Source organism: Panicum virgatum, chromosome 7N (assembly GCF_016808335.1).
Source record: "Panicum virgatum strain AP13 chromosome 7N, P.virgatum_v5, whole genome shotgun sequence".
NCBI lineage: Eukaryota > Viridiplantae > Streptophyta > Magnoliopsida > Poales > Poaceae > Panicum > Panicum virgatum.
This window is the reverse complement of record NC_053151.1, coordinates 24,388,217-24,401,491: the sequence shown is the minus strand read 5'-3', so window position 1 is coordinate 24,401,491 and position 13,275 is coordinate 24,388,217. Positions and strand designations below refer to the sequence as shown.

General features: G+C 42.7%; 1 protein-coding gene across 1 annotated transcript; it reads left to right on the top strand.

Moving 5' to 3' along the window:
- Window positions 1-12,012: 12,012 nt before the first annotated feature.
- On the top strand, window positions 12,013-12,950 carry LOC120681472. The gene has a single exon (XM_039962969.1). The coding sequence runs from the start codon at window positions 12,165-12,167 to the stop codon at window positions 12,777-12,779; it is 615 nt and encodes a 204-aa protein (XP_039818903.1). The 5' UTR covers window positions 12,013-12,164; the 3' UTR covers window positions 12,780-12,950.
- Window positions 12,951-13,275: the final 325 nt, after the last annotated feature.

Sequence of the window (13,275 nt, the reverse complement as noted above, 5' to 3'; positions counted from 1 at the left end):
ACGTGACAACTGACAAGACAGCGCCCTTATTCCTCAGTCATAGGCATGTGCACTTTCAAAGATCAACGTCTTCCTTTGCGAGCATCTCCTCTGATGAAGTTTTCAGACCGTTTATACTCTTTTCAATGAAGTGTTTGATGATCCGTTGATTTCAAAAAGAATCTCAGGAAAGAAAGACCACAGTGTCACACCTAATAATAAGTACGTATCATTCACGACCACTATTGTTACAGCTTCTGAGTTCTGACACATGAACAACACCTGCAAGCACCTGTGCAGGTCCATTTCATCCGAAGTTTGACCAAATATATTTCGTGTAAGCCCTTGTTTAGATGCATAAAGTTTTGGATATAAAATACTGTAGCACTTTCGTTGGTATTTGGTAATTATTGTCCCGCCATGAGTTAAATAGGCTCAAAAGATTTGTCTCGTAAATTATAGACAAACTGTGTAATTAGTTATTTTATTTAACTACATTTAATGCTTCATACATGTGTTCAAAGATTCGATGTGACGGAGAATCTTGTAAAGTTTTGGAATTTTGAAGGCATCTAAACAAGGAGTAAGTCTATATTATACACAAGCATTTAGCTTTGAGAAAAGGTTTTTCTTGCATGAATTTCTCTTGATGAAATCGTATCATATTAATGTAGTCGACTAGACGACTACTAGCGCGCCGAGCTCAACTTGGAGGCTTAGGCAAATTCGTCATTTCCCATTAGACCTCTTCTGAAGTTTTGAAAAAAGCAAGAACTTCAAATATTTGAAATTACATGGGCCATGTAACAATTGGGCCTTCTTACTTCTCAACGTCGTTAACAGGGTTGCCCAAGAAGCCAAATGGGTGGACTCCGTCATCAATTCTTCTTCGTCCACCAAAAGCCTTGCTTCTTCGTTCTACTGACGCTGAAGCAATGAAATCATTGACGAGGCTTTGGTTGCATAGAGAGGATTGATGGAAAGTTAGTTTATTTTTCACTTGAAAACCACGCGTACTTTGAATGCATCTCTCTCCCACTCACATGTGATGTGTCGGTGGGATAGTAAGGGAGGCTTCCATGAGGCTTGAGGTCAGCTACAAATGCTGTTTGCAGGGGTGGGTAACACGCACGCCCCTTAAAAATCCGTTTCTAGGGACGGGTCATACCCTTAGCAAGGCAGGACATGGCCCGCCTCTATAAATAGATTTTTAGGGGTGTATCACGCCGCCAACCGTCCCTACACATCGAATAAAAAACAAAAAAAATTGCCAAAGCCGCCACCCGCTCTGGTTCCCCATGCTGGTCGACGCTCCGCTCCCCCATGCCGAGCCACCGCTGCAGCCTCGCATCACGACCGATGCTCAGCCACCGTGCACCACAGCCCGTGCTGTCACCACCGTGCGCTGCGGCCCAAGCATCGACAGAGAGGCTGAGCACGACGGACGGTGTCACCGCTGAGGCTGAGCACGACGCGGATGTCGCCGCCGTCATGGGGTTGGCCTCATCCCAGTAGACGAGGAAGCCGCCGTTGGTGGGGCACAGGAACGCGGAGGCGTTGGCCGCGTAGTTGATGGCAAAGGCTAGGATGAAGTGGAAGTCCGCGAATGTCCAGAGATCTCCACGGTAAAGTGAGGGGGAGGGGAGGTGGCTTCGCGGCAAGGGAGGGGAGGGGAGGTGCCAGCGCTTCCCTGCGCTGCAGGGAAGGGAGGTCGGGGAGGAGAGGTGGCATGTGGGAGAGAAAGAGATGGAGGAGACAGAGATAAGGAAGAGGGAGTGCATGTGTTGCTACTGATGTTCTTCCAGAGATAAGAGATAAGGAAGAGTGCACCTGCACGCCACTGCTTTTCGATTTTTTGGAGGCAGATGACGTCATCATATCCGCCCCTGAAAATGGTATTATTTTTAGTGGCAGATGATGGCATCACTCGCCTCTGAAAATCTATTTCTAGGGGCCGGTCAACTGCTACAGTAGTCTCACTCTCTTTGTAGGAACGGGTTATTTTTTGACCCGCTCCTAGAAAAATAGGGCGTTCTTACAAATTATTTTTATAGTGTAACTAACTCATGAAATAAATATTTTTGGTTAAAGTTTGAATAAAACAAATCTTTCATATATTTAATAATGGTGATAGTAAGTTTAACCGGGAGTAACACCATCCTAAATTTCTCTGTGAAAGAGTGAAGAGCGCTTCAACGCTAGGTAGGGCGGCCACCCAAGTGACCCAACCTCACTTCACTGAAATGCCCGCTCCGCGCATGAGATCCATAGAAGTTACACAACAACAAAAATGGTAAATCCTTGAAAGAGGAAAATTATTCAATTTGGAAATAACATACTAGAAAGCTGCTAGTGTCCGCTAGTGTCACATTGGGGAACAAGCTACTGTCATGCCACAACTTTCCCCAATGTAGCACATCTGCTCATTTTGCACAGTCCAATATACTTTAATATAACAAAACATGAAAGCAACGAATGGAATCTTGCTACTAACTTCCTACATATTGAATTTTTTACTTAATATTTGGACGTTCTACAACAACTAAAAATGATAACCGCAAATTATTTTAAGCTTTGCGTTATACTTATTACTTTGTTATTTTATTATTAAGAAGCGAAACACATACCACCATCATTCCAGATGAATTTTGTATAGTGTGAATCATGAGGAATTTGATTTTTTTTAAAAAAATTAATGGTCACCAACTCGCACTACGGGAAACTCTACATTTGCCGTGTGCCAACGAGTTTGCCGTGTGCAATTTCTCGGGCACACGGCAAAAAATAACTTTGCCGAGTGTCTACAAATAAACACACGGCAAACTCGTGGCACACAGCAAAGCCATGCTTTGCCGTGTACTTTACTTTGGCACACGGCAAAGCTATGTGTTTACTGTGTACATTTTTTTAGCACACGGCAAAGTATTAAAATTGTCGTGTGTTTTTTTTGCACACGGTAAAATAATAAAAAAAATTCCTCCTCTCACCTCAAAACTTTTTTTACTCTTCACATATGACATATGGTGCTTTATATTAAAAATTAGTATATTTTTGTTTTTATTTTCTATAATTAACTAATTAAATTTATTTTAAGCAATTTTTTCAATTAAGTCAAATTTGAACTGCAAGTGATTCAAGTAATAGAATAAAATGAGTAGAAAAATAATATTCATGTTATTTAACCTATTTTTAGGCCTTATTCATGAAATGAAATGAAATTTCGAACATCTTATTCAGAAAACATGACCACGAGCGTGTGCGCTAGTGATTTTAAAATTCTAGAAAAAACAAATAAATTCTGAAAATTATAAAATCTGCCAATAGCTCATGATATCATACGTGGAAGCTATGGTAAAAAATTGAGAAAGTTTCACACATTTTGTCACATACGATGTTTACAAATCGAAGCATCTCAAAGAAAGACTAGTAGCGTTAAGAATGATTCAATTAGATTTTAAAACAACAGTGATGGTTAAATTGTGGTTTGACTATAAAACCTTTTGTATAGACAATAGAGAATATATGTTATTTTATGTGAAATTTTGGTAATTTTTTTAGAATGTTTCATAATTTTAATGTTTAAAATGCAATTATAGAATAATTTAATTTAAGCTATAACTGCATAAATAATAAAATAATAAAAGTAGCAAATTAAATACATATTGTTGAGTAAATTTGACATAGTATTTTCAAAGTGCATCGTAATATATTTAGAAGAACGGAAAAAGAAGAAGAGAACAAAAAAATAAAAAAAATAATTTGCCGAGTGCTATCTATCTAGTACTCGGCAAAAAAGCTATTTGCCGAGAGCTTTCTTCTTGTCACTCGGCAAACAACAGTTGACACATCATCGATCCGCACCCCGGATCCTCTCTCCCCCCATCAGATAAGCCCCCTCATTCCCCCTCTCTCCCTGCCTTCGTCTCTCTCTCCCTCTCTCTCCGACCGTGGTGGTGGCGCAGGCGTAGAGCGTGGGGCCTATTGGGCGCGCCCGCACCAGCGCAGCGGCCGCCGCCGCCCAGGGGGTCAGCCGCCATCCCTGCCCTGCGGCGCGGGCATCGGGGTCGGCCTCGGGGGGGGCCCGCCGCGTCCCTGCGCTCCGCCGCCGCCATCCGCCCTGCACTCCGCCGCCGCCGGCAGTGAATGGCCGGCGCTGGCGGTGGTGTGTCTTCGAGCGCCGAACGGCGGAGGCCACCAGGTGGGGCCTCGAGCAGCGACCGGCCCCAGCGGGGAGCGTACGAACGGCGCCGCCGGAGGTGCAGCCTCGAGCACCAGCCCCGACGCGCCATCCTCGCCTGGTAGCTGCCCAGCCCCGCCTCTCCCTCACCGGCGATGGCCCGGCCCCTCCCCTCCCCAGATCTGTGACGTGGATGGCCGCCGCCGTCACTCCCTCCCCAGATCTGCGATGTGGATGGCCGTCGCCGCTCCCGCACGTGGATGGCCGTGTGCGCCGCCGCCGCCTCCCCCTCCTTGTAGTGCGCCCCCTGGCCCCGACCTGAGGTGGTGTCCCCGCCCCTCCTTGGCCTGCGGCGGCGCGGCACCGCCTCTTCCCGACAGCAATGGCAACGGCACGTCTCCAGCCTTCCCTCGACGGCCTGCAAGCGGCGTAGCGGGGGTGCGGCTGGGGCTGCTGCAGGGCGGCGGTGGCGGCGGACGTGGTGGTGGCTGGTTTTTTTATTTATTCCGAAAATTATTTGCCGAGTGTTAGTTGACACACGGCAAACACTCTTTGCCGAGTGCCCGAACATTGACCCACGGCAAACTTGCCTTTGCCGGCCGATCTATGCCGTGTGGGGTTAAACACGGCAAACTCTTTGCCGTGTGTAATACGGCCTTTGCCATGTGCCTTTGGCACACGGCAAATGTGGCGCATCCGGTAGTGTCGATGAGTTTGCATATTTTGCATATCTCTTCACATTAAACTTTTTTTTGAAACACAGTACAGACACAGACGGTCACATACACGTACGTATGTGAACTCAATTCTATAAATACATGCAAGCAATCCCTCCCTCTATGACCATACCAACTTATTACTTATACCATAACCCCCCTTTTGTACATACACACAGACATTTACCAATTCCTCAAACAACCATTGCTTCCTGGATGGAGGAGGTTAATGCGCGACCAGTCGCGCCGGAGGCGCAGCGCGCGACACCCCTCCCTTCTACTTTGACTTCTACGTACAGTATTAAGTTAAAATTACACTAACTTTTTTAGTACAAAATGACATTCTAAAAAATATTTTATCTCCTTCGTGCGAGCTCTGTTTTAAATACCAATTGCACCGTTGTGTTCTACGTGATGAGACGGTCAAAACAAGATCTCACTTGCATATATTTTGACGATATTTTGCAAAGGTAGCAAGTTGATATATGTTATAGCATAAGTTGCCACAAAAACAGAAGATTTCATGCACATGAGTTACCATACATATAAGATATAAGTTGCCACATATATATGATAAAAATATTTATAATTTATCACAAAAATAGTGCCACATAAGCAAAATATGTTGTAAACATCAATTGCCACGAACAATCATATACATAAGTTATCACAAATACAAAATGTTATACAGATAAGTAGTAAAAAAGTAAGTATCGAACTCATAAGTTTATATATAAATTATCATAAACATAAAAATTGTTATAAAAGTAAAACAAAAGTTGCCATAAAAACAAAATTTATGATGACATGAGTTGCCAAACATATAATATATGAGTTACCGTATATGTAAGATAATAATTATCAAAAAGAAATATTATAAGTTGTGAAAGAATAAAGTTGGCAAAAAAACATAATTTGTTAAAATAGAATCAGTCATATATGTAATATGAATAAGTTGTCACAATGATAAAGTGTTGTACACATAAGTAGTTAAAAAGGGGTAACTTGTCGTACACATAAATTTATATACAAATTGCTATAAAATTAAAAACACATAAATTTATATACAAATTGCTATACAAATAAAAATATTCGTACATGTAAAAATAAAAGTTGTCACAAAACCAACATCTATCATACACGAGTTTCCCCACATATAAGATACAAGTTGCCGCAAATAGAATTAATCATACATTGATACATATGAGTTAACACAAAATAATAGTTGATATACACATAAGTTGTTACTATATTAATATAACATACACTTAAGTTGCTACAGAAAGAGAGCAAGTGATCACATAAGTTGCTATAGTGAAAAACATCGTTAAAACATATGCAAGTGGGGTCTAGTTTTGTTCGTATTGTCGCGTAGAACGCATTGGTGCAATCGATTCTCGAAACAGAGGTACTATGAAGTAGATAAAATATTTTTTAGGAAAGCTTCATATACAGAAAGGGGTCCATTTCCTTCCATGAATGCTATGTGCCTGGGCAAATAAAAATGCAACAGCAACAACGTGCAGAGGTGTGTGGGTTGCTGGGCCATATGTGTATAACACAGTCTGGTATATGGGATTTGCTGGGCCGCGGCCCACGGATACATATTAGGTCGTAGGAGTCCTGCACACGGTCGCGCGCTCGCATCTCAGCGCGACTGATTGTAGGATAGTTTTTTCCTGGATATTAAGGATTACGATTATTTGTCGGTTTGTCTTCCTGGTCCGATGGACCGAGCAAATGGGGGCGGAGCCAGGGGGCCGTGCTGGCCGGGCGTGCTGCAGCATATGGGCCCAGCCCAGTTCATACCATGTAAATCCACTCTGATATTTAGGTCCAAAGCAGTAGGATTAATTAAGTGTAATTTTAGTCCATCTGGTATTTGCTCAATGGTTTAGCTCAGGCTGGAGAGACTTTCTAGCTCCACCCCCCTGCAAGCAAATGCACGTGTCAAAAAAAAAACAAAGCGTTGCACGCGCGCAGTGTGCAGTTGCTGCACGGCAGAGGAAATCCTGGCTTGATCACACACCTTGCTTGAGCGGCGGTCTAGTCATGACTCATGAGTCATCATGGACTCATGGTGCTCGACCACCCATGGCTCCCGGCCAGGCTTTTGGGGTGTATGAGTTTTTGTTGTTTGTTTCGTTTCCCTTTTTACACAGCCAGGCCAGCTAGCGAAGTTTGTTTGAACACCCGCATTTTACCTGTCTGCGCGCATACCGAGCGCTCATCATGCACCGTGCCAGCCAAGCTCGCCACCTATAGCTGTTTTTTGCGTTCCTCAAGAGCCAGACTCACTAGTCACTACCTCATGCATGTAACCAAACAAACTGAAATTGCAGCCCCGCGGGCCTAGCTCGAGGTTGATGCGGGAAACCATTCAATACCTTTATTTGTATGCCCTGAAAAACTGACATTTTGTTTTCTGTTTTTTTTCAGTCTTCGAGAAATGGTTTGCTAGAATAATTTCACCTTGATTAATAGAGCTTTGTTACAATGATTGTAAAGTACCAACAAGTATTTTCAGATACTGTTACTTTGAAATTTTTCTGGATGTTGATCAACGGAAGGTATTTATAAAAATTAAATTAAATTAGTATTCGGTCCCACTTTTGATACTTGGTCACACATTTTTGTACGACCAGGTACTTTAGTTTAGGCTTATATGTACTTCCTACCTTGACCACCGTACGATTGCACAGGTGTGTTTGTTTCAATAAAATCTTCAAAACAAGATCTCACACCACTATATTTTAATGATATAATTTTTTGAGAGAAAATATTTTTTCACGTATTCTAATTTGCCAATGATGTTTGCAAAAATTGCTTATGGGTTTACATCATGTTGCTTTTGCATGCCCGAGTTTAGTTAGGTGGACATTGTCGTTCATATTGTGAAGATAGAATGTTTAGTGTCAATAGTGGATAAGGGTAAACAATTTTGTTAGATAGGTGAATGTTTATCCCATGATCAATAATAGACAACTTTAGTAGATCGATTGAGCATTTTGACTAATTGATTTTGGCATTTTTTTTCATTGTACATAAATCAATTTATGTGTTTTGAAAATTATTTTCGAAATATATTCAAGTGGGGTCTTGTTTTGAAGGTCTCCTCAAAATAGATACAACTGTGCAATCGGATTTTGATTTTGATGCTCGGTGTTGAAACTATGATCATTTCTATTTTGAAATTTTGTGCATGCATGCGCTTTTTTTTCTCTCTTCTTGCCTGTCACATGCATGCACACATCAGGGGCGGCCGTACCACCATTTTAATTTAGGGCCGGCCACAAGTTAACCGCGTCCTAACAATATATATATGAAATAACAACAAATACTAAAGGTAGCATATATATTGTTCCATGCAATAACTAGTAACATTTTTTTGTTATTTTTCACTTGGTTAGCAAACAAATTCACAATGTAGTAACGCAAAGATTCGCAGCATCTACGCTCACACGGGTATGCTGATGGATCGCTTTATTCCTGGTCCTGGCAAGGGCAAAAAAATCTCCCGGGCCGGCACAGTGCGCCCCCACAGGAAACTCTGGCTCCGGGTTGCCCAAACGGCCGCGGCGGAGTTGGGGAAAGAAAGAGGCTGCGTGCGTGCGTCACCATGGTCCATGCATGCCATGGGCGGAGGCGGCTGCGTGGGGCTTTTTTCTTCTGATCTGAGCGGCTGGCCGGCTGGCAGGCAGGAGCCTTAGCGGCGAAGGCTTTCCCTCTGCGTGCAGGGCGCCGGCACTAGACGTTGGCGGGCACCTACAGGGTGTGGATGGGTAGTAGCCCTTCTACTTTTTTTTTACGCCGCCAGATCAAAGGGCAAGTGGTCTGAGATATACTCTGTCACTGGTTCATTTAAAAAACTTTACCGGGGGTGTAAAACGACCCTACCATTTTTTTCATTAAGAGGAAGCCTAACCGGCTTAACCGGGTAGAGAAACCCTCCGAACCTTGATCCATACCTGTGAGGGCCAAGCCTTGCGGCGAGCACAGCGAGAGTTTTTTCTCTCAACAGTTTAAAATTCGTTTCTGATGAGATTCGAACTCACAATCTGTTGAAAGCGCAACACTACCAGGCTTGGACTAAGCCAACCGGCCGCCCGACCTTTCGCGTCACTGGTTCATTTAACCTGCAGTTATTTTTGAAGCATTATATTTTGTACTGCACTTTTCTAAAAGCAGGATGAGGACGTCTCCATCTGCGGTAGTACATTCAGTTCGCTGCCTAACAGAACTGAGGTATGCATCGCATACTCAATCAGCCGATCCTTTCCCAAAATTTTTTGGGAAGAATCTTGCTAATTTAAGTACTAAATGAAGTATATTTATAAAAAAATTTCACAGACGGGTTGTAAATCGCGAGACGAATCTAATGATGGTAATTAATTCATAATCAATCCACAATTAGCGAATGATTATTGTAGCATCACTGTTGCAAATCATGAATTAAATAGACTCATTAGATTCGTCTCGCGATTTACAGCCCATCCGTATAAAAAGTTTTATAAATAAACTTCATTTAGTACTCCATGCATGTGTCCAAATATTTGATGTGATATTTTTTAATATAAAAATTTTGAATCTAAACAGACCCTAAGACGAAAGATCACGTTCTCCTTGCTTCTTGCCAACAATGCAAGGAATTCACCAGGATCATGCAGCATGTAAAAGCTAGACAAGCAAGAAAGCCCTGCATGCGCGCGGTGACATTTAATTTGCGTCACTAGCCTAGCAACCCGTGCAGTAGCATGGGGTAGTTAGAATTAATATAAAATTATCTATCTCACACTATCTTTCGTCTATTAAATAGTCTGATACATACTCTAAAATACATATTTGTCATTATCTAGTGGCACTAGATTTTATTTGCATCACATCTCCATGTGTGTTTGATACACACTCCCTCCGTTCTAAAAAATAAGTCATTCTAGGATTCAGATCTTGTTCCTAAAAACATGTCATTTTACCCTATTTAGTCTGTGCATGCGCATGTAAGAATCAATTAGTACCACGTATTGCTAATAAATAGGGGCAAGTAAGGTTATTTTTTACCACTTTCTTAATCTATCCTAAAATTTCTAAAGTGACTTGTTTTTTGAGACGAAGAGAGTATTTAATTGAATCATTTGTTTGTGAATTGGTATTTCTATCTCTTTCATCATAAATGAAAACATGGTGAAACATATCGTGGGTAGTACTTTTATATAAATAATAACATAAATAACATTAGAGTGGGGGTGCTAAGAAGAGAGATAAAAAGTGAAGTTGATGTGCTATACATTGGAGTGGGGTGCTATCCTAGCACCTCCTAGCACCGGTAGCAAGTTTGAGCATCCGATGCCTAGACTATTTTATTTGAAGCATTTAATGCTAACTGTTGGGTGGGAGGAAAACCGTTGGCTTGGTTGGTGGCTCCGCCCATACAAATAGCCGTGGGTCATTGCAGACAACTAGCAGGCCTTTAGCAATAATGATAGAAATAGTAATTTATAATTATATATTGATGTTTTTTTATATTTTATTGTAATTATATATATTAAATTCAGGTTTAGGGGTTATCTTAGCTTTTAGTTACAATATAATTGGATAATTTATTTAAAACTTCATAGGGTTATAGATGGGTAATTTACACAAAAATTAAAATATATATTTAGATTTTTTATAATGGTAGAGGTGGGTAATTTAGATACATGTTTAGGGGTTACTTTAGTCTAGGTGGATAATTTATTAGAAAAGATAACAGATCCAATGACTATTATTATTAGAGTTATTAGATGGATAGCCGGATGTTTCTGATCTTATGAGAATTTCTAGAACTTCTCTATTTTAGCCTCCAATTTAGTAATAGTAAGATAGTAGTAAGAACTAAATTGAGAAGAGGCTAAATAAAGGGTAAAGTACACCAAAGGTTTCTAAGTTTTTTCAGTTGTGTCATCTAGATCCCTAAACTCTTAAAATGCATTTAGATCCTTGAACTTGTTCCAAGGTGTCACATAGATCCCTAATCTCTCAAAATGCATTTTGTGGTTCATAAACTTCTTCTGCGATATCATGCAGATCCCTAAACTCTCAAGATGCTCTTTTTAATTTAATATAAATGTTGTTTTGCTACTTTAATTTTATAAAATTTCTATTTAAATTTTTATTAAGAATGGGAACAAATTATCTTAGTAAATTTATACAAACACCATGCAAAATATAAATATAGTAGGAAATATTCAGTACTAGTATTGATATCTCATGTTAAACGATAAAACTATAATATCCACCATTGATATCAAATGATCTAGATTAACCCATGATGTATGATTAATAAATTGCTAATTCAAAATCTTAAAATGGTCTTAGCGGTAACACTTCTAAATCAGTTGGCTGAAAAAAGAATAGTTTGATAAACAGTCTGTTTTAAAGTAGTTAACTATTTGCAATTTTTAGAGATACAAGAATTTATCTTGAGAGTTTAGGGATCGAAATAACACATTGAAACAAATTTGGGGATCTTAAGAGTTTACTGATCCGAATGACATCTCTAGATAAGTTTAGGGATCCAAAAATTTATTTTAAGAGTTTAGGGGTCTAGATGACACCTCGAGACAATCACCCATCTATTTTACTCCAAAAATAAAAATAAACCCAACATGCATGGGAACCGGAAAAACAAATTAGAAACTAGGGCCGTGCCCCGCTTTAGCCTGCCAACTGTTGCGCACGAGCCAGCGGCCGCCGCCGGCCAGCCGGCCGGCCGTGTATTAGTGTATATCCTCCGTTAAGTTCAAATATTTTCTCACAACACAACAACGTGAAGACACCACGCATCCTTGGACCATGGACGCCGACCCTTTTTCTCCAGGCATGCGTGCCCACCGCCGCCGCGCCTTTGGTAACACCTGCCTTTTGCTTTCGAGTTTTTTTTGCCAGCCAGCGCCGCGCCTTTCCTCGATTTGCCCGTTGCGTTCGTTCCTTAGCCGTCCTGTAAACCTGCCGCTTTCGTTTCTAGTGTGACGATGAAACGTCTAGCTACGAGCTGCACATGCAACGCAACCCCACTTGCTGACCTCCTCCTCCTGGCTCCGGCTCACCGGCCACCACCACCCTCCGGCCGGCCGGCCTATATAAACCCCTGGCGCCCCACGGGCCAAACTCCATGCCCAACCATCCAGCAACAACACTCACCCAGACCCAGTCACTACTGGTCACATAGCACCGCAAGCACGAATCACTCTCCTCCAATACCCAGCTCGATCGCTTGCTGTTGCTCCGACTCGATCAGCTGCAAGTCCAACAAGATGAAGACGAAGGCGTCATCCTTCTTCAAGCAGGTGGTGTCGGCGATCGTGGCGGCGGTGAAGGCCAAGTCCACGGCGGTGCGCGTCAAGACCAGCGCCCTCAAGACGCGCCTCCTCATCTTCGGCATCCTGCGCAACAAGAAGCTGCTCATGGCCGCCATCAACCACAAGATCGACGCCATCATGGGCCAGCAGCAACAGCAGGAGGAGGAGCAGCAGGCGGGCAAGGATCCGCTCGTCGACGGCGACGACGGCAAGAAGGCCATCGTGCTGTACACGGCGCCGAGCTTCAGCTTCTCCGCGGAGCTCGGCGCGCAAGAGGTGGAGGCGGCGGCGCGGGAGCAGGAGGAGCAGGAGGACAGCGACGACTACCTGACCCACTCGCTGTTCGCGGAGGAGGACGAGCTGGTGAGCGCGCCGGGGTCGGTCATCGACGTCATGCGCGACGCCCGGGACCGGGAGCGGGAGGCCGCCGGCGGGGGCGCCGAGTTCCGGCTCGAGGAGGAGATCGACCACGTCGCCGACGTCTTCATCCGCCGCATCCACCGCCAGCTCAAGCTGCAGAAGCTCGACTCCTTCAAGCGCTTCTGCGAGATGCTCGAGAGGGGCGCCTGATTGATCCATCCGATCCCGGCCTTAACTTCTGCTACCAAGCTGACTAACGCCTGATCCAGGCCACGGTTAATTATGTAATCAATTACTAGCAACTTGGAGAGATGAATTAATTCAATTCGTCCGTGCATGTAGATGGTTAAGTAGAAGGAATAAAGGTGGGCAGGGCGAGAAGATGCTTTCCTTGAGCTAGGGTTTAAGTAGTAGTAGTAGAAGGATGGCAGCTGGGTTTAACTAGTCATATGTTCTTTGGTTCTTTTGGGGAACATTGCTCATGTGCTGAAAGCTTTCCAGGAATCAATAAAAAGCGAGAAAAAAAGAGTGCATAGATTGGAAAAATAATGTACAGTGGGATCAGGATGGACCTGAACTTCTTTCTGTGTTTTTCATTTTTTTTCTTTTTTGCATCTACATATGCATGTATACTTGGATGCACTGTAACAGCTCACATCAAGTCATAGATAGTCTATCGATTTATCACAAAAGGGACAGCCAGATG